At 49.0% G+C, this 27403-nt stretch overlaps 1 protein-coding gene across 1 annotated transcript in view; it reads right to left on the bottom strand.

The window, feature by feature from the left end:
• The window catches only part of FRAS1 (Fraser extracellular matrix complex subunit 1), a 1313599-nt gene that overhangs the window by 1230480 nt on the left and 55716 nt on the right, over window positions 1-27403 (bottom strand). Inside the window, exon 2 of the mRNA XM_078676362.1 lies at window positions 908-1048. Coding sequence (XP_078532488.1) covers window positions 908-1048 — 141 coding nt within the window. The remainder of the gene's footprint in view (window positions 1-907; window positions 1049-27403) is intronic.

Below are 27403 nucleotides of genomic sequence, written 5' to 3'. Positions count from 1 at the left end.
CCGGGCTGAGTGTTGATGAATATGTATCATATTTCTAATTTGCAGTGTTATTGTCCCGGAATGTAAAGTACAGGTACCGGCACAAAAGTACCCCCCTGTTGGGTGAGTGCAATAGATTTACCGCTGTTTTTCTGTTACCCGGTAATTCTTTTTAAAACCAGAGATATGTAGCGGAAAACGGGCGCTTACTCAAGGAATTGCGTGGCCGCTCTATCTGCGAGCTAGAAAGCAGACAGTGAGAGCAGTAAATGTCCAAAATGTTAAAAATAAAAACACACACAAGCTTTATTTCCAAACACATAGAATAGACCTGCAAGTACATTAGTCAAATACCTACCGGTCAAGGACTCCCGTCTAAAACAAGTGGCGCGCACGTCACGCCTGTGTGGGCACAATCATAGCTCCTCCCACGGCCTATTGGTGTCGATTACGGGCTTGGTGCGCGTAATAGACACCAATAGGCCATGGGAAGAGCTATGCGCGTGCTTCGGGTCAATTGTGTGCAGTCTTTTACAATAAGACGCACGCAAAGGCCAATTAGGGAGCTGAAAAGGAAACGCACATGCACGAGCGTGTGCGATTCCTAGGTCAGCTCACAATCCCCGTTTTTTTATTACTATAGCTCACGCGACTTGCGTGAGCACTGCTACGCAGTGCACCGCAGGTCGCGAGACCAAAAAAGATCCCCTCCGCTCTAAAGTGCCCATCGAGTGCCACATTGTTATTTAAATGAAATGAGACAGTGCATGTGACCCTTGAGCATCAGTGGTAAACAATAACCCTCAAACACAGCCCAGTAACCACTGACTGCTTGAGGATCAAAAGAAAATAACTGATAATCCATTCCCTCCAAAACCTAGATACACAGCCTTGGTGATAAAACCGATTTGTGTATGACTAGCCTTACCTGTGTGTCTGCATCAGTTGCTTTCAGCTGAAACTCTGTGATAGTTTTCCTCACTCCTTCCTGAACGCTCATTCCCGAGTTCTGCAGCACAGGTAAGGAGTCATCCCCTTGATTTATTGTGATATTGAACGCCTGTTTCCCCTGGAAGTTATAAGGAAATACAATATGTGCGATGAATAATACAAGCACCATTGCCAAACAACTTGAAGTGAACTGTGCAAAAAAGTTTAGGCATTGTCCTCCTAAAATACTTTCTCATTATTCGAGCTCAAACTGTTAATTTCATTACTGAAACTTTTTAAACCTAAATAAACTGCATGCCTACACAATTTCCCGGCTACATTATTTAGTAGTTGGCGCAACATCAATGTAAAAATGATGCCATGGTTAATCCTGAACAAACCTGGTTGACAAAAGGTCACTGGCTTGAAGATCACTCACACAAAGAACCATTTTACAGTTTTTACAAGTGACATAATTCACTGTAAAAGGTGCTTCGTGGGAGGTATATTGATTATTTACCGACTTACATTACTGATCAATCTCTATTTCAGTGCACATCAAATTCGATACTGGAGATTGTCGATATAAAGGGGCATTGATAACCTGCAGCCATTTATTCAAGGGTTAACTTGCATTGCTTTTTACATTAAAGTCAAAATCAGACAGAATTAATATTAAAAGCTTAATTAATCCGCTGTTTCGAAATTCGTCTTCTGTGCTCAATCTTTCAGTTCTACAGGAAGATCCAAGATTTACTGACGAAAGTTGAAAGGTAAATGTGTATGGCACCCTCTCAATCGATAAGGTATTGTGCAGATAAAAATATCACCAATTTGACAGAGAACATAATAAATGTGAATGGGTATGCAGTGCATATATTCTGAATCGAAATAAAAGTATGGGTAAATTTACTTTTGATAAAATATAACTATGCCAGCAGCATTGTCTACTGGAAGCTCAAGGAAGTGGCATCAAAAATGCATGCTTAGTTTTCGTTTTTTGACCTTGATTTCTCACTGTGCACCCTAGACGGCACCACTAATCACAGGTTAGTAGGTCTATCTTCAATAAGGAAAACAAACATTGTGGAAATTTGCCCCTTCAGCAGAGTCACCCTGGATGTTTTGCCTTTTTTGGCGTGCCCTATGTTGGGTGGCCATAGAACTCTGTACACTTTACTCTTGCTAAACAGTAGTAAAGTATTTGTACGACCCTCTTTTAGCATGTTGAAATTGGTATACACTTGCCTGGCATACTTAACTTACCATTGTAGCCTGGCATTGCAGTATTAAATTGACAATTCAACATGTCAAATAAATCCTTTTTGACAGGGCAAAACCATCCTTTCAACAAGCATTGGCATAGCCAATAGGTCTCGCCTTTGGGACCTTATAAGTGTTTAGCCAGAGATATTGACTTTGCCTATGTTTTTAAGCTGTGCTGTACATTAGTTTATAGAATGCTGTAAAGTTATAATAAAGAAGTGTTTAAAGCATTTTTGCTACCTTATATATGACCAAGAAAGCATTACGTACAAGTGAAAGACTATATTAAAAAAGTATTACCTATAAATAATGAGTAAAGAAATAAGAAAGGTCCAGGAAACCCTAGCCTGGATATAAATCCCTAATCCCTAATCCGTTGTTGTGTGGAGGAAAGTTAGCTTAAGGCTCTGGACCTCTCCAGCCTTTGAATCAAAGTTATGCAAGAGATGAAAGCATTTATTCCTCCATTCTCAAATTGTTCTATTCCAATCCCAGGCTGTTCTGTCCTATGCCATGTGAATCAACTGCTTAGTGGACAAATGAAAAGTGAGCATGAAAGAATGCAATCCTGAGTGAACACTAATAAAAAGAAATGTTCTCACATCAATCAACTGGTATTGTAATATCTAAAGTAAAAATTACCCATTGATGGGATTGGAATAGAACAATTTGGGAATGGAGGAACAAATGCTTACAACTCTTGCATTACCTATAAATAATGTCTTGATCTAATGTTTTTTAAATGCTGGCAACTTGTTTCTGCGTGTGCCAATGCTTGCTTGTTATGGGGTTTTTTTAATGGGGGGGCATAAATAACAGGAGGCTGAAGCTTGGGAAATAGTATCTGTGTAACAGTTAGTGAGATAGGTAGCGAGTTAGTTTGTTAAAGATAGATTTAGTTAGTTAGCGAGACAGTGAGAGAGTTAGTGGGTTAGTGAGAGAGTGAGTTAGTGAGAGAGAAAGAAAGTTATTCAGTGAGAGAGAGTTATTTAGTGAGAGAGATAGTTAGAGAGTTAGTTATTGAGAGAGAGAGAGTTAGTTTGGAGAGAGAAAGTCCGTGAGAGAGAGATAGTTAGAATGAGTGTTTTTGAAGTGAGTTAGATAGTGAGAGGGAGTGAGATAGTTAGTTAGTGAGAGAGTAAGTTAGTGAGAGTGAGTTAGTGAGAGTGAGTTAGTTAGAGGAAGGAACATACACCAGACCTCTTGTGACGAATATAACTGTGCAGTACACTACACATAAACATGGCAGATTGCACAGATGTCATGGGCACACAATTACAAGTGAAGATCACAGCAAAAACAAACTTCTAATTGTTATACTACGTGGACTAGGGGACATTGCAACATGCCAGTAGCTAAGGGCAGTCAAACAGGCATGGCAGCTCCGCGGCAGTGAACTCGATGGATGACATACTCACAATGCACCAAAAGTCATGCTCGGTACATGAAGAATGTCCACATTATGGAAAAGTGGCATTTCAGATACCTATTACATCTGCATTGACTGTATGTCTTTCATGGTTTGCGCTGCCACGTGAGTGCTGGCCCGTGCCTAATATTAATGGCAGCCCACTTTGCGTCATTAAAATGGGGAGTTCACCTATGACCTTGTAGGATATGATTCATACGAGGAAGGCATTACTGCTTTCACTGGTGTTATGCTCTTGCATGATCCAGCAGGGCAGCGTGTGGGTCTGTCGTGTTTATCACTGTAGGACAGGTGCTGTTCTGCTGCCGACAAGCCTACCACAGCTGAGCACCATTATAGCCCTATGCTGAGCTGCGGCTGAACGTCCAGCAGTAGTTCATGGTAATTCCCTCAAGGGACGGCTTTGGACAGGGTCTGCATCACACTCATTGACAGTGAAGAGTCTAATTAGGCCCTCAGCAGCCAATTACTCCGAAGACCCCAACCTCCTTTGTCTAGCATCATTATTATGGGGAATAGTGTCAATAATGCAATAGTGACCAGCATTTACTGGCACTGGAGTCACGAATTTCATCAGTTGAATGAATCTGAAACGTGAAAAGAAAAACAGTGGAGTGGAGGCTTAGTCAGGAAACTGATGGTGTAGGCTGGGAATATCGAATCCTGTAGATCAATGCATTTTTGGTAAGCATTTCCACATGCTTAAATAGTGCAGTCAAGTGATTAGACTGTGAATATGTTTGAGAAGCTATGACTGTTGCAGCTTCCGAAGGGATACTAATAGGAATTTATGGGTAATCCAAAATATATAAATTTGCTCCAAATTTAGGTTTAAATTGATGGAAGTAAACCTGCTTTATTCGCCTTTTTTCTCCATTTGGCATTCATTATTTAAAAAGGAACTTCGATTGTCGACGAGTCTCCCAATTATTGTGATAGTCTCGTTCAGGTATTTGCACCCAATCAGGCGCAGCGCTGACGTCAACTGTATGACATAAAAGGTGTTACCTGTCAATGCGGGGAGAGGAACGTCGTGTGACTACTGTAATATTAGAAAGAGGCTTGTTTGACCTCAGCTACACTCTATGGCCAGTGCTCTACTCTTAGCAGGGTGCTAAGTTGTTATCCGCTTGCGTGCTGATGACGAGCTCAGCTCGTCATGCAGCACGGTGGCGCTGTGCTGATGACGAGCTGAGCTATTACACAAGTTTGTGCTATTGACATTGTAAATAATGATGCGTTTTATTTATGTTTCAAAAACATAAATAAAAGGTCTCTCACACTGCTATCTCTCACACACTGCTGTCTCTCTCACACACCATGCTCTCCCTAGAACACACACACTGCTTTCTCTCACACTGTTGTCTCTCTCACACACACTGATGTTTCTCTCACACTGTTGTCTCTCTCACACACACTGATGTTTCTCTCACACTGTTGTCTCTCTCACACACACTGATGTTTCTCACACACTGCTGTCTTTCGTACACACAATTCTGTCTCTCACACTGCAGTCTCTCATACTGTACGTGTGGGTTGTGGGATGTGGGTTTCCAGCTCATATCTGGAGGGTGGGATCTGCTGCGTTTCTTGATGCAATCTGGAATCTAGTGGCAAGGTGAATGGGTTGCCACTTGCAGGACCAGGCTCCCCATGACTATGTGAGTATTTCTTAAATATTGTGTTTACAACAGACCTTGTATAACAGTTGTGCTTTTCTTGAACTTTGTCTTGTTATCTGTTGCTGGAAATACTTAATCTGCGAAGAGGCCGCAAAAAAGGGACCCTGGATTTTGAGTAAAAGGCTCTAGGCACACAATGTAATGTCTGGTCTCTGACTATTGGCAACATTCATTATTCTACCAGTAAAATAGATGGTCCAACTGAGGCTTTGAATTCATCAAATTATGTGATTATTCTTGCTTTTATTCCTACTTAATGTCGGTATTGTATGTGTTACCCTCCTTCCATCCTTTTTGTAAAGTGCTCTGATATCCTTCGGCATCTTGTTCGCGCTATATAAAACTCTATAAATAAATAAATAAATGGGTATTTTTTTATTTTTTTTACATACTCCCCAGGGCATTGGTGGTAGCTTCAGAAGATTTTGTTTTTGAGGGGGGTGGGGGGGGGGGAGGATGTTGAGGTTGTTGGGGGTCAGATCTCAGTCCAAAGCCCGACCCCTCTTCATGACCTTGTGCCCTCATGCCTCGTAAACGCAATAGGCTTATGATTTTGTACGTTCATAGACACAGCTCCTATAAGATCCTCCCCCCAAACTACCTCCCCCCATTGTGAAATGTATCTGCAAGTTGGCATGCCTGGGCAGTAATTTTGTGGCAGTCAATGGATCACTGCAAAAATGCAGCGTGCAATTCATTCATTTTATAGTCCGCTGCAGGCCGAAAGCGGATCATGCAAAAACTGAGATTTTACACCTGATTCATATTTGCATACTACGGCTAAGAAAAAGAAAATAATTGCCCACGTAAACTGAGCCACACACACACACACACAGAGCCACACACACAGAGCCACATACACACACACACAGAGCCACATACACACACACACAGAGCCACACACACACACACAGAGCCACATACACACACACACAGAGCCACACACACACACAGAGCCACACACACACAGAGCCACATACACACAGAGCCACACACACACACACACAGAGCCACATACACACAGAGCCACACACACACACACACACAGAGAGACACACACACACACACACACACACACACACACACACACACACACACACACACACACACACACACACACACACACACACACACACACACACACACACACACACACACACACACACACACACACACACACACACACACACACACACACACACACACACACACGGTTTGACAATGTTTGGTTTTACTTGTATTGGAGAACTTGTAGGCCACGATTTATAACTTGGAAAGCAAATAACAGATTGAAAACTGGAAGTAGATTACCTACCACAGCCGACAATGCCCCTGCAATCATGTTTAAACCACCAGTTCGACCGCCGGATGCCCTTGGTCATGCTTATTTAGGATGTAGGCGCTGGGGAGGTGATGTAGAGGACGTATTTGTCGCACCCTAGAACCCCGGCATGGGGGTTCATGGAGCCTGAACCGGGTTTATATATGTCTACAAAATCAAACTCGGCATGCACACCGGTTTGCCGATGACGACAGCACAGTTATTTACTCCCAATCTCAGATATTTTAGATACGAAAGGCGGGGGCGGGGAGTTAGGTCTTCACTTATTTGTAGTGCCTTTAAGAGGACGACTTTGCAGTTTAACAGGTTGACCCTGCTTTGGAATGACAGGGTCAGCTGCTGCGTTTCTTCGTGTGTGTGTTGGGGCGACTCTTCCTTTCTGCCGTACTCCAGCTCCACAAGCCGCCCTCCGATTCAGCACAATGTTTCTGTTTTCGGCCCCTGGCAGGTGCGCGGTGTATTCATTGGGACGAGGCATCCTGGGTTTGCCCGGACAGACCAGGTTTTTCACCAGGTATCCCGGCATATTTCAGGAAATTAAGCACCTGTCCCGGTTTTAAGTGAAGGTAGGCGGGAGGTATCTTTTTATGTTTTGCAAAACAGGTATAGTTAGCAGCTGTTCTAAGAAAGCAATTTAATGACCATGCATGATACTGGCTTTAAAAAATGCATTTATGTGTGTTCTTCCTGCGCCTCTTCTGGAATTCTCTGCTAAGTCGCACTGTCATTCTGCGTGCTGGGTTGAAGTAAAATTGTAGTCTTTTTTTAGGGAATGTCCCGGTTTTCTGCTTTAAAATTATGGCCACCCTAGACGTATAGCACACAATATTCTCTGCATCGTCGATCAGCGTAAGGTCTGCGTAATATCAATCAATCAAAGAAACTTTATTCGGCATTAGAAAACACCATAAAACTACAATTTAAAACAATATCATATATACACATTTCAAAAAGATTTCACAAACTGATCTGTTTACAGTCCATTTGATTCTGATCCCCTCCCCACATTTTGAGCATATTTTCCTTAGTTATTCCTTTCAGCAGATCGCTCGTCTCCCTTAACTTGACTGCTAATCTTAAAAAACTCGTAATGGAGAGTAGAGTCAGGGGGTCTTGTGCCATTTGCCAATATAAAAGGGCCACCTTAGCCTGTTTAAATTTGTTGTTCGTCAGCAAATCTACTAACAAGCATTGGCATAGCCAATAGGTCTCGCAGCTGGTAGGTGTAAGTAGCTTTTGTGAATATGGAGCTAAGTAATATTTTGCAAAGTGTCCTATTAAAGATTTTGTTTTACCAATTACAGCAGTTTACAGTTGTACTGTAGTTGAAGGCCTATTAAAGGGAGTTTGTGTTGGCTAGTGTTTAGTATCTATTATAATGCATTTAAAACACCAATAAAAATGTAGTCACTTTTTTTGTTATTTAAAAAGCACACATTTGTTTTTGTTATCCACACACTACTAAATACGATGTTGTAATTGCAAAATATTTACAATAGGTAGATAAGAGTAACTTTATTGACAGTATGAAAATATATTTGACCCCTAGTATGTTATGACTGCTAGTGTGTTGGCAATGGGATAGGTCTGGCGTTTGCGAGAGTTTGAGCTATTGGCATGGTAGGGTACATTGAAGGGGCAGAGAATATACAGAGGGGTGGAGAAGGAAGGGTACATTGATGGGGTGCACAGAATACAGAGAGGGGGCGGAGAAGGCAGGGTACATGAAGGGGTGCAGAGAATATACAGAGGGGGCAGAGAAGGCAGGGTACATTGAAGGGGTGCACAGAATACAGAGAGGGGTCGGAGAAGACAGGGTACATGAAGGGGTGCAGAGAATATACAGAGGGGGCAGAGAAGGCAGGGTACATTGATGGGGTGCACAGAATACAGCGAGGGGCGGAGAAGGCAGGGTACATGAAGGGGTGCACAGAATACACAGATGCAGAGAAGAAAGCAGGGTACATTGAAGGGGTGCAGAGAATGTACAGAGGGGCGGAGAAGGCAGGGTACATTGATGGAGTGCACAGAATACATAGATGGAGAGGAGAAAGCAGGGTACATTGAAGGGGTGCAGAGAATGTACAGAGGGGGCGGAGAAGGCAGGGTACATTGATGGGGTGCACAGAATACACAGATGGAGAGGAGAAAGCAGGGTACATGAAGGGGTACAGAGAATGTACAGAGGGGGTGGAGAAGGCAGGGTACATTGATGGGGTGCACAGAATACAGAGAGGGGGCGGAGAAGGCAGGGTACATGAAGGGGTGCAGAGAATATACAGAGAAGGCAGGGTACATTGATGGGGTGCACAGAATACAGAGAGGGGGCGGAGAAGGCAGGGTACATGAAGGGGTGCAGAGAATATACAGAGGAGGCGGAGAAGGCAGGGTACATTGAAGGGGTGCAGAGAATACATAGATGGAGAGGAGAAGGCAGGGTACATTGAAGGGGTGCAGAGAAAGTACAGAGGAGGCGGAGAAGTCAGGGTACATTCGTGGGGTGCAGAGAATACACAGATGGAGAGGAAAAAGCAGGGTACATTGAAGGGGTGCAGAGAATGTACAGAGGGGGCGGAGAAGGGGTACATTGATGGGGTGCAGAGAATACACAGATGGAGAGAAGAAAGCAGGGTACATGAAGGGGTGCAGAGAATGTACAGAGGGGGCGGAGAAGGCAGGGTACATTGATGGGGTGCACAGAATGCACAGATGGAGAGGAAAAAGCAGGGTACATTGATGGGGTGCACAGAGGGGGCGGAGAAGGCAGGGTACATTGATGGGGTGCACAGAATACACAGATGGAGAGGAAAAAGCAGGGTACATTGAAGGGGTGCAGAGAACATACAGAGGAGAGTGCCGAGCATAATCAAAGAATTGAGAGAAGATACAGAGCGTCTCTGGAACCGTTTTGTACCTCCCTTCCCTGCTGATTATGCAGGGACTGGGGTAGAAAGTTTTGATTAATCGAACAATAATAATACAGACTAGTGCACACAAGCAGGCTTTCGATATTTACTGTCTACAGACAACCGTCGGCAGACATGAGAGGTAGGTTTACACACACGTACACACACACACACACACACGCACACACACACACACACACACACACACACACACACGTACACACACACGTACACACACACACACACACACACACACACACACACACACACACACACACACACACACACACACACACACACACACACACACACACACACACACACACACACACACACACACACACACACAGGAGGACTATACATACAGAAAGGACGTTCTAATGCATACAAGCAGGCATTAGAAGCCTACTGTGCACACATACGAAAGGGTTGTACACACACAGGAAAGATCGTAACGCACACAAACAGGCATTACAGTGTACAATGCAGGTGGTTCCTGTAGCTGGATAACCGATACGTAATCTATAATGCCACGCCATGCAACTAGAGTTTCAAAGCGCTGTAAATCCGAGAAGAAACACAGTGCACTTAGGGTAAAAAGAGAGACCGCTCACAGACACACTGACGCCCCTAGCCCTACCCGGGCCTTTAATCAGATCAGACGAGGTGAAGAGGGGGTCAGAGCAGCCTACCAGCTCCTAAAAGCTATGAATACAGTATTGTGGCTCCTTTCCAGACGGTGGTGTTTGTGTATCTAGCGCTGTGATGCACACACTGGCTCTCCGGTGACGTCCACCCTGGCAGCAGGTGTAAGGCGGCTGAAGCAGACAATGCGCGTCTTGACGCTGGAGAAATCCCATTTCAAAAAGCATCCAGAGCCCTGCATTATAGCTTTGGGCTTTGCTGACAATCACTGATCAGGAAGTTCTTTGCTAACTGGTAACGACCTCTGCTACTGGACGCAGCCTGTGGTGGGCACATTGCTTGGACTGCAGACAAAGACAGAGTTTAAGCAGCACATGAGAAGATACCTCGGGCTGCAGGTGGGAGCAAAGTACAGGCTCTGCACCCTCCTCAGTCTGCATACATGCACGGAGCTCGAGTTGCCGTGGCTCTGAGATTTTGGTGGCTTACTGCAAAGTTGCCAGGTTTTGCATGTATGTGCACTGAACACCAGGTTTGTAGAACTGAGCTTTGCTTTAACAAATGAGTGTCTTCTGGGAGTTGTAGTTTTCGTGTGCCAATATGTAAAAAAAAATAGGATAATCTCATGCCCGATAACGATCTGTAGTAGAAAATATCAGGAGTAAGAGAGATGGTGATCGGCACAAATGAACGACTGGTAACCTTATTTGTGGCACAGAACCGTTTGCAACCAAAAAGATTGGCTTTCTGGATAAGAAAGTAAGGTTAGCAATAGGCAAAGAAAAGGGACTGCTAGAGGCACACACAAAAGCCAGCTGCTGCTGTGTGTAGAATCATCGGTGAGCCCAGCCTGCCTTGAGCATGTAAACACACTCCATTCAGCGTCATCGGAGTGCAAAGTTCCCAGAGAAAAAAATAACAATAACACAGTGTGAATACACAGTGTCTCTGCTGCTGCGTGCTTACTTTCACAAGCCCTGCTAGGGCACACTGACCTGGTGGTGACAATCACAGCTGGCATGGCTGCAGGAATCCTCCGGGGAGCACCGTGTCCTCTGCAGCTCGCCTCCTGCTCTGTCTCTCCCGTGAAAGGCTCGGACTACTCACTGTGCTGTATGCAGCGCCGACACCGTCACGAGCTCGGCCGAGGGGGAGACTCCGGATGTGACTGAGAAGAGTAGCCGTCACTCCCATCCATCAACCCAGCTCTGTCCTCTCACAACATGGCGGGCACGGATTTCACCGAGCACAAGATGCAACAAGCATTGGCCGCACGGCCGTAAAGCCGCGTGGCCGTGAAAGCCATCATTTGCAATAAAAAACAGGTGGCGCGCATGTACGTCACGCCTGGGTGGGCACAATCATAGCTCCTCCCACGGCCTATTGGTGTAGATTACGCGCTTGGTGCGTGTAATAGACACCAATAGGCCATGGGAGGAGCTATGCGCGTGCTTCGGGCCAATTGCGTGCAGTCTTTTACAATAAGACGCACGCAAAGGCCAATGGGGTAACACTATACAAAAAAGCACACACACAAGCGTTTCACAGTCCAAAGTGACAGCTGAAACCCCGTTTTTCGTTTACAAAATGCCTCGCGCTGCACGAAGCACTGCTACGCAGTGCAACGCTAGGCGCGAGACCTAAAAAACGGCACCTGGGTAGTGAATAAAAAGGGCACAATAATACAAAATGAAGGGTGTCCTGCGGAGATCGTTGATCGCAGCCGCAGGGACCCATTGGCTCAGTTGCACTACTAAAACCTGCCGGATCAGCTAATAAATAATGTAAAAGATTGAGCCTAAAACGCGTTATTAAAAATCTGTCCTGGGCATTGTGTATGAGGGCCAGGTATGGTTCTATCCCTTCACTTGACCTCACCAGCCCATAAGCTTTGACCGACTTTTTGTTCCAGTCTCTCTCTTCTCTAGAAGAGGCTTTATACATAAAAAAACCCTTCTTTACATTAATCTTATCCCCACCTGTGATTTCATCCGGGTTTGAGAAGAGATCTTTACGACCAATCGCTTCAAAAGCGGCCTTCAGGTAATTTAGCCATGGAATGTTCATTCCCCTGTCCCTACCTAGACAATCCATAATTATTTGTCTCGTTAGTTCTGCTTCAGGATTATTCCAGATTTTTAGCCAAACTCACAGGGGTCTGACCTGAACCTTGTCCTCTATATGGAGAGCCGCACCCAGTTCTTCGTGAGCAATGTGGGAGGGAACACACTGTGGGACCTGGCGGAGTCTTCTCATGAATTTGTTCTCCTCTACCTCAGCAAACCCCCAGAGTTCCGCCCCGTACGCCGCTTTGGCGTAACAAATTGAGTTATATAAACTCATCATTTGGTCTGGAGACCAGCGTCCGAGCCTACTACCAAAGTTCATGATTGCCCCTGTGCTGGATGCTAGCTTATTACAACGTTCTTCCATTAGAGCTTTAAAACTTAAGTGCCCATCAAATAAAATTCCCAAATACGAGAAGGTCTGTACCTTCTCTAGTTTATGGGCGCCTATTTTATAGTTATAGCTTTTCCTTAATTTACTCCCTGTTTCCAGTACATACGACTTGGTCAAGTTGGCAGACAAATCTAAGTTATTCATAAAATCCACAAAGCCATTTATCAATCTCTGTAGGCCCAGTGGGGTGCGTGCCAACAAGACCGCGTCGTCTGCGTAAAGCAGAACCGGGATTGCTCTACTTCCTACTCTCATTGAGTCCACATTTAGACATAGTAGGGCTTGTTCTAAACCATTTATGTATAAAGAGAACAAAAATGGGGCCAGAATGCACCCCTGTGGCACACCACTGGTGCAGATAAAGGACTCAGTGCATCCCCCCTCCCTGTTGTACCTTACTTTGGCCGAGGTGTTCCAATGCAGGGCTTTCATGATCTTTATAAGTTATTGGTCTGCCCCAAAATTACTCATTAGAGCCCTTAGCTTCTCCCTATTAACGCAGTCAAATGCTGCGGTGAAGTCCATAAAGGCCAGACAGACCACTTCATTGTTAGTGATAGTATATTTTGCCACCAGTAAGTATAAATTTAGACATTGATCTGTGGTGGATCTACTTGCCCTAAATCCATATTGGACATCAGTGATAACGTGCTGGTCCTCAGCCCAATCCATCAGGCGATTTAGAACAGCACGTGTCAGGACTTTAGCTGTAACATCTATCAAGGAAATTGGGCGGTAACACTGGGGACAATCCCTGTTCCCCTTTTTGAAAATGGGCACTATGGTGGCCGTTGGCCATGATCGGGGGGGTCCTGTAGCTATAGCGGCGTTTATTATTCTTGTTAGGATTGGTGCCCATAAGTCTACCTTACTTAAGAAGAGGTCCGGAGGGATCCCATCTGGGCCTGGTGCTTTATTTCTGGTAAGACCCATGATTCCAGCGGTAATCTCTTCTAAGGTAAATTCAATTTTAGCATTCCATACCTCCCTCCCTTCACCGTTGTGCGGCTGCACAGCGTTGTGCAGCTGCTCGCTGTTCCCCCGATTATACAGCCCTCTAAAATGCTCCACCCACTGTTCTGGAATGACATTAGAACCTATCTGATTATTAGATGCATTATGAAAACAGAGATTGTTAATTATTTTCCAAAAACTGGTCATGTCTTTCTTTTCGGAGGCTTCTCTTAGGTTCTCCCAACTTTGAGTTCGGAGAACGCACTTTCTTTGCTTAGCTGCCCTCTTATAATTTATCCTGCACTGCATGACCCTGTATTTGTCTCTTGGGGTGAGTCTTAGGGCACCTCTGAGCTTCTTCTGTGCAAGGGAACATGCCTTATCAAACCATCTAAGGTCATTTTTGGGCTTACGCGGTCCTGGTATTTTTAAAAGGCCACCAATTAGCCGACGTAATCCTTCAAATAACTCCACTAGGTGTGTCCCTTCCATTGATAAATCTAAGCAGTCCTCCAAAAGATGTTTACCCTCTGCTACTAGTGACCTGTAAAAATTTTCTCCATTGATTCTGGTCCATTTTAGTCGCTTGCCATGATCAGTGGCCTTTTCTAAATTTGCCTCACTCCCCTTTTTCTTGGTTTTATTTGGGGTTGGATCTGCTAGCGACAGTGTTATGGGGTTGTGGTCACTGAAACAACTCATTTCAATTGAGAAGCCCCGTAATCTCATCTTAAGCTGTTGGGACACTAGGATAAAATCAATAAAGTAACTACAGTCCTTTCCTTTGAAGGTCGGGGTGACCAATTTGTTTGGATTAACCACCAATAAATCTATTGGGTGTTCCAGGTTGTGGGTTTTCATCACCCGAGTCAACTCCCTGCCCTCCGGCGTATGCTAAAAGTGTGGACCCTCCTCTGAGCTACAGGAGGTCCAATCTTCCTTGATGGGTAGTAAATTGGGGCACAAGTGACAGTTAAAATCCCCCACAATTAAAAGCATGGGTGTTAATGGCCCCTGCTTCTGCTCACTTAGGCCACTTAATCTGTCCTCTAGCTCTTTTGCTTTCTGACCTCCCGCGTTGTAAAAGTTCACCAAAATTATGTGGAGACCCCTAATTCTGAGACCAAGGCCCATCATGTTTTCTGAATTCCATTTCAGATCGACCCACCTCCCTTCTATACATAAATCTGCAAGTACTAGGAGACCTCCCCTTGCTCTTCCGGCTGTGGATTTGCTTGCCGGGATCCCAAATGATTTATACCCTACAAGATGACAGTTAGAGCGGTCTACCTCCCAGGTTTCCTGAACACAAAATATTTTAAATTTACTAATATGTGGCCAAGATGGCGGAGTGAGAGGTCGCACAACCAGAGTGCTCCTCCGTAACTGACCGCCGGACCGTGATCTAAGCACTTCTCCCCTCCCCCGAAGCCCTACAAAGGGGCAGGAGATGGTGGGGGTGCTCCCTGCCCTCCGAGAGCACAGCGGTGGCAGCGGCCAGGCTGCCCGGACCGGACGGGAGCCAGGGCACATCACGGCGCGCGGGACCCGGGAATCATCCACGCACAGAGTGAGCCCCAGCAGCTACGGCATCAAAGACGAGCCCGGAGTGCGATACAAACTCCGGCAGAGTCGTCTACCAGTCACGACGGCCTGCTGCTTTCCCGGGAGCGGCGGCCAGAAGCAAGAGACTCGGGGCCTGAGGGGTGCGTGGAAAGCGGCGGCGCCAAAATCGAGGCTGAGGTCGCGGCCTAGTGCGGCCTGGGCCCTGGTCGGCTGGCGCAGCACTCAGTGGCAGACAGGCCCCCGGACGCCAGGGAGGAGCTGAAAGACCGCCGGCAGAGCAGCGGATGGCCCCAACTACCCGGTGAGGGGAGAGACCTGGAGGACAGGGACGGGAGGCCCGGATCCGAGGGTCGCACCGAGGGCCCATCAATCGGGGGAAGGAGAGTGCCGGACTACCGCTGGCCGCGCCGGGGGGCCCTCGGACCTTGAGCACCTGACGAGGTGAGGAGCAGGGAGGAGAGCCCGTGGAGGAGGGGTCCGACCCCGGGGGCTGGCAGCTAGGGCACACGAAGCACCGGAGGCGCTACAGACAGCGCACTCACAATCGCGGACACCCGACCGCCTAGAAGGTGCAATTGAGACCGGGGATGCGGCCTGCAGCTGGAGGAGCCCGGACCTAGTCTAGTTGACCCAGCCTCAAGCGCTGGTACCAGGAGAGACCTGAAGGAGACAATAGAGGACACGGGCGAGGCCCGGTTGCCCATCCCAGCAGGTGCCGGCACATTCGGGGGCAGAGTGAAGCCGCGCAGGCCGAAACGGAACCGGAGGCCTCGGACCTAGTAGGCCCGGGCTCCAGTGTGAACCTTGTGGACAATGGGAGACACCCAATGAAGGACTGACACCCAACGCACACCCCACCGACTCATCTGCAGCCGGAGTGGCGCGGGATCCGGATCAAGAGGTGGCGGAGGTCGAGGTCCAACAGAGGTACTAGAGGCCCCAGGACCACGTGGCGTGTACACAGGAGCGCCCCGGGGACGAGGTGGCCCCATTGTCAGATCGAGGAGGAGTGCAGTGGAACTGGCCGTCACGCACGAGTCTCCGGCCTTCACCAATTAAAAGGCATAATCCCTGGGAGCCACAGGGCGGAGATCGCGCCCACAGAGAGCCCTACACGGGAGGAGCCGGGGGCCGCGGGGTGCGGTGACTTGCAGCGCAGAGGGCCCCCCACCCGTGTGGTAGGAAGCAAGCGCAGCAGCGGACGCCGCCCAAGGGGCCTGCGAAGAGAACGCAAAGGACGAGGCGTCAAACACGCTAACAGCTGGCACGCAATGGCGGGCCAGAGAAAGAAAGGGGATCGCACCCTCCCCGAAATGCTGAGCAAAACCCAAACCAAAGGGGACAGGAGCCAGTCGTCCCCGGGCACATCCAAACCTCAACGTGATCCAGAAGAGGGAGAGGTGCCCATTACCAGGTCCTTCATGGAATCTCTCTTCAACTCCCTCCGGGAGGACTTTAACACCCTGAAGCAGGAAGTTGCGGGGGAGGTGTGAGAGATTAGGAGGGAGGTGGATGGCCTCGGGGAACGGGTGTTCAAAATCGAAGACACGGGGCGAGCACGGGATGAAGAAGTGGAACAACTACAGCAGGATGTAATACGCCTGAAAGAACAACAACTGGACCTACAAGCCCACAACGAGGACTTGGAGAATAGGTCCCGGCGGAACAACATCCGGGTCCGTGGGGTCCGATCTAAAGAAGAGGGCACAGACATTGAGGCGTACTTGCAGGCCCTATTCCGGGATATCCTAGGAGAACCGGCGGACTTTTCAATCAGGATTGACAGAGCCCACAGGGCGGGGCTGGCGAGACGGGCGCCCGCGCCGCCCCCGGACATTCTAGCCTTCCTACCGGACTACCCTCTTAAAGAGCGCATCCTCAAGGAAGCAAGGCGACAACAGCCCCTGCGGTTCCTGGGTCACCCGGTGGCCTTATTCCAGGACCTCTCAGCAATTACGCTCCAAAAACGTAAGGCCTTCAAACCTACAACAGACTTTTTAAGAAGCAAAGAGACCCCGTATGCCTGGGGAGACCCCTTTCGACTGATTTTTAGGTGGAACAGCACCCTGCACCAACTCCGCTCGCTCAAAGAGACATGCACAGTGCTCGGCATAGCGCAGGACGAGGGGGATGCACCACCGAAAACACCCAGACGTCCACCCAGAGATGGATGGCAGCAAGTTGCGAGACGGCGCTCACCTGTAGAGAACTCGAAGCCTGACTCACACACTATCCAGACAGAGAGAGCCAATGCCATCCACGAGGTGGCAAAAGACACCACATCTTCAGAATGATTGAACTCCGGGGGAGTACGCATTAGCATAAATCATTAAAACGTTCCGGGGGAGGGAGGGGGAGCCAGGGAGGCGAAGTGGCTGGACGTCCACACAGGTAACTCGCCACAGCCCTGCACTTCATGAGGGCAGGACTGGGACTAAGTTCTTTCATTGGGGTTCTGGAGTCGCCATGTTGGGGTAGGGGAGGGGGGGAGGAGAGATGGGGGGGGGGTCCAGTTGGGGTAGGAGGGGGTTGGGAAGGGGGGGGAAGGATCGACGGGGGGTTGCAGTTTTGGGGTTGGGGGGGTTGTCTGGGGAAGTTCCCCCTGTCCACCGTTTTTGTTTTTCCTTATTCCTTTTCTTCTGTAAGCCTCTTAGCACGCAACCTAGAGCTACTGGCACTATCCTGACAAATGATGACACACACTAGACTCACAGTTCTCTCCCTTAATGTACGAGGGCTCAACAATCCCAGCACGCGCCGAGCAATCTTGTCCCAACTGGAACACTCCGCAGCCGACATCTGCCTCCTTCAAGAGACGCACCTCTTGCCCAGGGATCACCACAAAATGAAATCCCGGGCCTTTCCCATACAGCTTTTCTCATCCTCTCCCAAAAATGTAGCCGGGGTGGTGATATTGGTGTCCAAATCATTTAAGGGCAGGGTTCTTCAAAATGAGGCAGAGCTGAGGGGCGACTGTTGGTATACCGCTTCCTAATAGCAGGAATAAAACTCCTAGTGGGCTCGGTCTACTCACCCAACGAAGGGCAGGAAACATTCCTCCAAACGGCATTAGCAGCAGCTACAGCCAACACTGAACTGCACTTACTGATTGGGGGGGGACCTCAACTTAGTTTTCCATAACATAGAGGACCGCTCCTGCCAAAGAACGGGACAGGTGGGGGCCCTTTCCAAAGCTGGACACGCATACCTCCGGGAACTAGGCCTTACTGACCTCTGAAGTCATTTCCATCCACACAGCACTGCCTACACCTATCACTCTGGGGCCCACAAATCCTATGCCAGGCTGGACTATTTTGTCTGCGCGACCCAGCTAGTATCGCAGGCCCAAGATGTGGATATACTACCAGCCTCGCTATCTGACCACTCAACAGTGGTGGCTACCTTCCACCTACCAGCAGCACCGACTCCGCGACGGCACTGGCGCCTCAGGGAGTCCCTTCTCCATACCCCCACAACGGTGGAGAGGATTAAAGCCGCTATTACCCTATTCCTGACACACAATAATAACACCGACACCACACGGGCTACTTAATGGGCTGCCCTTAAAGCGGTCCTACGAGGCGAGTTTATCTCTGTGGCCACAGCCAACAACAAAGACCGAGAGCAGAAAAGGGCTGAGCTCATGCAAAGGGTGGCGGAACTGGAGCAGATGCACCAACGTACGGGGGCGACGCGGGCCTGGTGTCGGATATGCATCGAAAGGAAAATGCTGGCCGCCCTAGACCAAGATGCGGCAGAATATGCGGCTCTTCGTCTTCGGCAAGCGTATTACACAGGGGGAGACCGCTGCGGACGGCTACAGGCGAACAAACTGCGGGAACAACGCCAGAGACAGGGAGTGCAGGCCATACGGACAGATGGGGGCAGCCTGGTCTCGGAAGATGCTGACATAGCAGAGTCCTTCGGGGCTTTTCATCAGTCCCTTTATGCCGGCGACACTCTCGACCTACAGGCAGGTCAGACGTACCTACAGGAAGCGAGTCTTCCGTCCTTAAACACAGCCCAAGCAGACTTCCTGGACAGGCCCATAGGCTTGGAGGAGGTGGTGTCTGCAATCTCCCGCCTGAAGCTGGGGAAATTCCCCGGACCCGACGGGTACCCAGCGTCCTTTTACAAAGCATTCTGCCATCAAATAGCCCCCCTCCTGCGGGATCTTTTTACCACCTTTGACCAACCTGGGGCGATTCCCGCAGAACTCTTAGAGGCATCTATCTCGGTCATACCGAAGCCCGGTAGGGATAAGACCCGCTGCAGTTCATACCGGCCGATCTCACTATTGAATATTGACTTCAAGATCTATACAGGCATCCTGGCTAGCCGGCTCGAGCCATACATGCAGCAACTCGTGGAACCGGACCAGGCGGGCTTTATACCCCAGCGACAGACCAGCGACAATACCAGAAGGGTCCTACACCTCATTGAGGCACGGTCCCGCACACGACCAGACTGCATGCTTCTCACCCTCGATGCTGAAAAAGCATTCAACAGGGTGTACTGGCCCTACTTAGAGCAGGTCCTACAGCGTTTTGGTCTCGGGGACATTCTCTGCACCCGCATTTTAAACTGCTACAGACATCCCAACGCTACGGTACGCGTTAATAGTCATACCTCCCCTAGCTTCCCGATTGGCAGGGGGACCAGGCAGGGATGCCCCCTGTCCCCGATCCTATTTGCCCTCTACATGGAACCATTGGCACAGAGGGTTAGACCGCACGCTCTCCTTAAAGGCATTAAGTTTGAAGGTGATACCTACAAAATTAGCCTCTATGCGGACGATATTCTGCTCTCCATTACCGAGCCTATCCAATCGCTGCGTGCACTTTTTATAGAGCTCCATAGTTTTGCGCTCGCCTCAGGGTTCAAAATTAATAAGGATAAATCGATGGCTCTCAACATCTCTGTCACCCGAGACCCTGGCCGAGGTGCGAGGGGAACATGATATGCAATGGTCGGGCACCACGGTGCCCTACCTGGGAGTCCTTCTGGGCCCCACTATTCCAGCTACGGTGGAAGTGAATTACACTAGGCTTCGCACACAAATACGCGAGGAACTGCAGAGATGGAAAGGCCACTCTCTCTCCTGGTTGGGGAGGATAGCGGCCAACAAAATGACACTCCCACCTCAGATTCTTTACTTGTTTCAGACCCTCCCTCTCCGCCCGCCGCAAGGCTGGATCCAGCAAACGCAGTCAGAGTTGGTACGTTACATCTGGCAGGGTCACCGACCACGCTTCAAACAGGCCATCGCAGTCCTCCCGCCGGCCCAAGGTGGAGTGGGAGTACCGGATCTCCAACTCTATTTCTACGCGGCACAACTACGGAGCCTGGTGGAATGGCACCAAACAGAATCAAGCAAGACTTGGCTCTTCCAAGACCAGGCGGTAGCGGGCATGCCTTTACAAGGGGTTCCCTTTCTCCCAAAGCGCCACCGGCCGCCTAACCTCTACGCATCCCAACTCACTGGCACAGTAATGGAGGTGTGGGACCGTGTCACTACCAAATACGAACTGACATCCTTCCCCTCCCCCTTGACGCCCCTGTTCGCCAATCCCGACTTTACCCCGGGTCTCGACGCGAAAGCTTTTGTGAACTGGCGACGCTCCCCCTACAAAGCATTAGGGCATCTTTTTAATCTGGAAGGTATCCTTTCCTTTCAACAGACAAAGGAGGAGTACGGCATCCCGGAGGGAGACTGACTAGCCTACTTGCAGGTGCGACACTGGGCTCTTCACCCGGATGTTAAACCAGGAGCCCAACGCCATCTTTCCCCCTACGAGAAGTGGCTGGTTACCCACACTTCCGAGAAAAAATTGATCTCTGATCTATATCAACATCTGCTCCTTGCAAACACCCACACATATAACGCCGGTAGATGTCGATAGGAGCGAGAACTGGGAAGGGCTCTCACACACAAAGAGTGGAGCGGTATCTATCATAGAGCACGGCATTCCGCATACCACACCAGGCTAACCGAAACCCTGACCAAGGTGGCCACGTATTGGTACCATACTCCTGAACGCCTACATCAGGCTGATCCACACATTAGCGACCGCTCATGGAGGGGGTGTGGGGAGCTGGGCACGCTGGAGCATTTGCTCTGGATCTGTAGGCACATTCAGGGGTACTGGGACACGATCATAGACGAGGTAGACTCCCACTTAGATACCAAGCTTCCCCGGTTCCCTGCTTATATCCTGCTGGGACTGCCCAACGCCCTAATGTACCCCCTGAAGTCCCGGAGGGGCCGCCTTATCGCCATTGCCCTAGGGGCCGCCACTCAAAACATTTTAGCACACTGGAGACAACCGCAGGTTCCCCCACACACAGGTTGGCTACACAGGCTGTGGATGGTGCTGGGTATGGAGAAGCTGTCTTTGGTACAGGCCGGGAGGGGGGAGGAATTCCCGGAACTGTGCCGTCCCTTCTTGACGCTGCTCAAAGGGGAGTTCCGTGAGCTGAGCTGTCCCAAATACCTGCGTCTTCTGCGATTGGCCGACACCCCGATTCCGGTGCAAAAGGCATCCAAGCGCAAACGGACACACAGGCTCAAATGATTCCCTCGTGTGACCAGGGGGCGGGGCTGCTCTCCTTGGGGCGACTCGCCTCTCTTCCGAAACCCCCTCCATGTATGTACCCCTCTTTTTCATCCCTGCAGCAGCCCGTGGTCTGGAATGGGGCAGCGCCTTGGGACACATCCAGCTCTCAGGACGAGGAGGGACGCTGTTTCTTTAACTGGACAGAGGACGATCTAGACCACGCCCCCTGGTCAGCTGGGACCCCGGAACTAAAAGCCGAGCTGGCGGAAGAGAAGGCGTGTTCATCACCCGGAGGTGTCGTGGAGTCGAACAGGGAGGACGGAGACGTACTGAGCAGAGGAAGCAGAACAGGTGACGAGAGCGAGGCGGAAGAAAGAGCGGAGGAGGCGGTGAGCCCAGCTGTTGCAGAGCCAGGAGGCCAACGACACGGCGCATCGCCCAGCCACACTTCAAGGGAAGTGTGGCTAACCCAGGTACGGGACCGTATCGTGGGCTGGGCGGGTAGAAGAGGTTTTAAACCTCCGTAGTGCACTCGCCTCCGGTATCCTCTCACTGAACCCCTTCCCTACTTCACCCCGACACTTCGTTATAACCTGTGTGCACGAGTGCCTATCCTCATACCCTTTCCCTGAACACCCTCAGTGACCCAGAGCCTTTGCCTGAGTCTGTGTTCTCTTCTCTTTTCCATGCACCCCGAGACCGACTAGCAAGACGGACGCGACTACAGCACCCAGAAGTCCACGGGAAGGAAGAAAACCAGCGGGTGACTACAGGAAGGAGAAGAGCTCCCCAGTTTGTCGAGTCACAGAACCTCCACTGCCCTATTACAGAAACCTCCCACAGCGCAAGCGACTGTTAAAAACAATAAAGCCTGCTTTACCAGCACCCCCGAGTACTTGTTTCCCTTGATCCCGCCACACCTCGTTACCCCTTTTATAGGTTGTAATGGTGTTAGTGTTTTCTTTGGTGGACAGAGTGGGGTGGGAGGGAGGAGGGACTTGTTGTTTTGTCTTAAGGCATTTCAAACGCCTTATGTCATCGAACAACTCAGGCTGACACTGCATATGTTCATTGATCATGCATTGGAACTTGACATGTTACCATTGCCTGACGAAGCAAGGCCTTATTGTTTTGTTCTTTGTGAAATCTCAATAAAAGATTTAAACCATAAATGTACTAATATATTCTAACCATTCCTGGTTCTGGAACTTGGTTGATAGACCTGCTACATTCCAGGATAATAATTTGATGGTACTCACTGGAACATGACCATCCAAACCTTGGGCTACTTCGGTTCTCGGTGGTATTATCTTATCTCGGACTGACTGGTGCCCCTGCGATGGCACTTCCTTTGCCTGCTTCTCCCCTCTTGATTTTAAATTCAGTGGGGCCTCCCTCAGAACTTGTTCTTGTCCAGTGTTCTCACCCGGTAGTCAGTCCACTTCACTGAGGTGTCTTCCCCAGTGGGGTGGTACGTCTCTACTGTATTGGGAGAATGCCGGCCCTGCCCCCTCTCTCAGCGATATCAACTGTTGACCATACATATTTCCTCCCCTTGATGCAGCCGACAATTGCATGTTCCCTGCCTCCATCGCTCCCCCTCTTAACCTTCCTGGGTGGCCATACCTATCCTCGTAATCTTGCAGGTAATCTAGATTTGCTAAAATATTTGGGGGCCTATAAAAATAACTTCGATCTCGTACCTGAATGTGAGATCCTGAGTGTGTCCAGATACCCCTACAGATATGATCTACCACCTTAGGGTCATTGAAATTAATGACAATGCAGTCTCCTGCTATATTTTTAGTCCTGCCACCTACCCAATTCACCCTCCTAACATGCAGAATTTTGCATTTTTCATCTCGGAGCAGTGGTCTATTATTGTTTAGCCAGTGGATTGCCTTGTTTTTCAGCTGATCATAGGATTCAGTCTTACCGTCTTCCAATGCCGGAACACCGGTCAAAACAGCCTCATACGGTGTGCAATCTGGGGGTAAATCTAGACAAGGACCCAAATTCTTGGCTATATTCTTGTCCCTACCCCTATCATTGCTACTGCTGACTCCGCCTGTCTCAGTTGGGGGGACATTTCCACCACTCATTATCCCACCCCTTGGATCTTCTGTGTGCGTTGGGTGCACAATCGGGCCCACAATTGATGACACAGTGGCGTTGGGACATACAGACACATCCCTTCCTCCCTACCACGTTGCTTCCTGTACAGGGCCAGAACTCGCTATTTTATTTTCAATACCACCCGAAGTAGACATTAACAGACTTTCTGTTTCCACAAGTCTATTTTCGATTAGTGAAAGTCTTTTCATTAGTGGCTCCAGTGAGGACGATATTAGAGCCCCTATTTTCTGCCAATATAGTTCCTCCGGAAAAGGTAGACACATTGCAGTTCTGCCCAAGGTTGTGAGAGTTAGTGTGCTCGCTGTTCCATGTGATTCTTCAGCGATTGGCAAGTCTGCTTGGGGTGGCTCTCTCCGTTTGCTCTGATCAGTGATTTTGGGCTTCTTTACCGTAAGCTGGGTGCCTCCTCGCGTGCATCCTCCTTTCCTTTTAGATGACCCTCCCCTGCATATGATTTGTAGGATTGGAGGGATCGGTGGACTGCTCATGTATTTCTGCCACACACATAACCGTTTTCTTTGGCAGGTCAGGCAGGATACTACATTGTGACATAGCTGAATCTGGGGACTCTCGAACTCTAGTGGGTGATACCAGGATTTGCTGTGCACTTGTAATGGTAGGCTGGGGGCCCGTATCGGATGCAGATTGACAATGTCTTTCCGGTGAGCGTGCATTTATGATGCCCCCCAGGGACGATCGTATTGAAAACATGGGTTCAATCGAAAGGCGCCGCTCCGTGACAGCAATCTCGTGTGCGAGCACTGATGAGGCCCTAGTTATGAACTGGTCAAGGGTCCCTGCAACGTACCAGACACCCGTTACTTTCCTCCCCCTTCCTTCCTGTGTGGCCATTATAGATAGACAGACAGGCAGTTATGTAGGCAGGCAGGCAGGCAGACAGACAGACAGACAGACAGACAGACAGACAGACAGACAGACAGACAGACAGACAGACAGACAGACAGACAGACAGACAGACAGACAGACAGACAGACAGACAGTTATGTAGATAGATAGATAGACAGACAGTTATGTAGATAGATAGATAGACAGGCAGTTATGTAGATAGATAGACAGACAGACAGACAGACAGACAGACAGACAGACAGGTAGATAGATAGATAGACAGACAGATAGACAGATAGATAGATAGATAGACGGACAGACAGACAGACATGTAGATAGATAGATAGATAGACAGGCAGTTATGTAGACAGACAGACAGACAGACAGACAGACAGACAGACAGACAGACAGACAGTTATGTAGATAGATAGATAGATAGACAGGCAGTTATGTAGATAGACAGATAGATAGATAGATAGATAGATAGATAGATAGATAGATAGATAGATAGACAGGCAGTTATGTAGACAGACAGACAGAGAGACAGACAGACAGACAGATTAGGCGCACTGGAAAGATCTCCCGCTCTCCCTGATGGGACAGGCCGTCTTATTTAAAATGATGGCCCTCCCACGGTTGATATACGTCCTGCAGAACTCGCCCTTTCCGATCCCGGAACATGTATTCAAGTCGGTGGAAGCGGAACAACGCTCCCTGTTATGGAACGGTGGATGCCCAAGAATAGCCCTGCAAAAGTTGCAGCGAGGGCCATATGAGGGAGGTTTAGCAGTTCCGGACATCCGTTTGTACTACTGGGCGACGCAGCTGATTAACGTTAACGGCTGGGTGTTTGCCCCCCAGGAGGAACTTACCTATAGGGTAGACCGTATGGCCCTGGGCGACGGAACCTACTTAGCGGCGCTTTACACCAAGGGTAGAGGAAGCCGGACCCTGCCGTCCCAGACAGCAGTGGTAGTAGGGGTGTGGAAACGGGCGACAAAGCTGTTAGGCTGGGGGGCGAGGCTCACAGAGCACACAACATTGTGGAGTGGTGACTTTCTCCGAGAAGTTGTGAAACTGAGGGAACTCCGCCAGTGGAGTTTAATTGGTATTGAGGTGCTGGGAGATGTATGGAAGAGAGAGACTATGGTGGACTTCGCGACCTTGCAGACCGACTTCCAGATGGGTAGTGGAGAGTTCCTGCACTATCAACAGCTCAGACATGCCATACATGCCCACATAAGCCAGGGGGATCTGCTGCCTGAATATGCCCCGCTTGAAGATAGGCTTTTGTTAGATCCCATGATTGATAAGGCTATCTCCCTTACCTACAAAAAGTTGGTGAATAACCTACCGGACCCCTTAGAGAAAAGTGGAAATCAGATCTCGGGCTATTGGAGGACGACGACTGGAATGAGGCCTTGCAGTGTCCTAGGGAGGTGGCGATCCGAGCCAGATTCAGGCAGGTCCAGTTGCGCATCCTACATAGGTCCTACACCCCACGTACAGTGCACTATAGGTTGGGGTTTGCAACTTCACAATTTTGCTTGCGGGGCTGCGGGGAGGAGGGTACTTTCTTCCATATTTTATGGGACTGTACCAAAATTCAAGCATACTGGGTCAGACTAACCGACATTATGGTGGAAGTAGTGGGGGCGGAAGTCCCTCTGGAGGCCCAATGGCACATCTTAGGGGGGGGGGAACATCCTTTACCACAAAACTTTTACAACGTGGTACCATTACCACGCAGGTTTTACAATGAAAGTCGTTACAACGACTTTCGCTAGAGGGCGCTCTAGGATAGGGAATAGTTTAATTTACTATCCAACACCTTCCCTACTATCCACGGGGACTGGAGTTGGAATAGTAAATTAAACTATTCACTATCTAGCGCCCCCCAACGCAAGTCGTTGTAACGACTTGCGTTGTAAAACCTGCGTTGTAAAACCTGCGTTGTAACGGTACGCGTGGTAATACCACGCGTTGTACCGTCATACATCCATCTTAGGAGTGACAGGTGAGGTTACATGGCCATCATGGGATAAGAAGTGGTTGGGCCTGGCAAGCATGGTGGCCAAGAGAAACATAGCCAGGCTGTGGGGGAGTGACCTTCTGCCAACGGTGGAGGAATGGGAGCGGGACCTGGACTGGTGCCAGAGGGCGGAGAAAGTTGTCTATAGTAGCAGGGGTTGCCCCAAGAAGTGGGAGAAAATCTGGATGGCATGGAGGCGATACAGGGAGGAATGGATGAACACTCAAACTGACCCGGCGGTGGAGTGAAGGGATGTTTGCAATTGACCCTTTCTTGTTTCTTCTGTCTAAGGAGTTGGGACAAAGACATGGCCTGAAGTGCACGCTTGGAGAGCAATCAATCTCAACTGAGGGAACCAAGTGACATTCGAGGGATGGGGGGAGGGGGCGGTGTAGGGTCTAGACGAGGTTACATGGGGGAGGGGAGGGTCTAGTTAGGGGTGTGGTAGGTGCCTAGGTACTGCATGTGGGTTCAGCTTGATCCGTGGTCATGGGCCGCATTGTTACTGCTGAGGGGGGGGGGTTTAATTAATTGTATTGTACATACTGCCAATGATCTTCCGACGTAAACTGATGTGCTTTGTAATGGAGTGTTTCTTGTAATAAAAAGCTTTAAAAAAAAAATAATGTGAATGTTGCTGGGAGGAATAAAAGCATGGGAATGAAAATTACGG

The sequence above is a fragment of the Lissotriton helveticus genome, chromosome 2_1 (assembly GCF_964261635.1).
Source record: "Lissotriton helveticus chromosome 2_1, aLisHel1.1, whole genome shotgun sequence".
Lineage (NCBI taxonomy): Eukaryota > Metazoa > Chordata > Amphibia > Caudata > Salamandridae > Lissotriton > Lissotriton helveticus.
The sequence above is the reverse complement of the archived record's forward strand: the minus strand, read 5'-3'. Positions and strand labels throughout refer to the sequence as shown.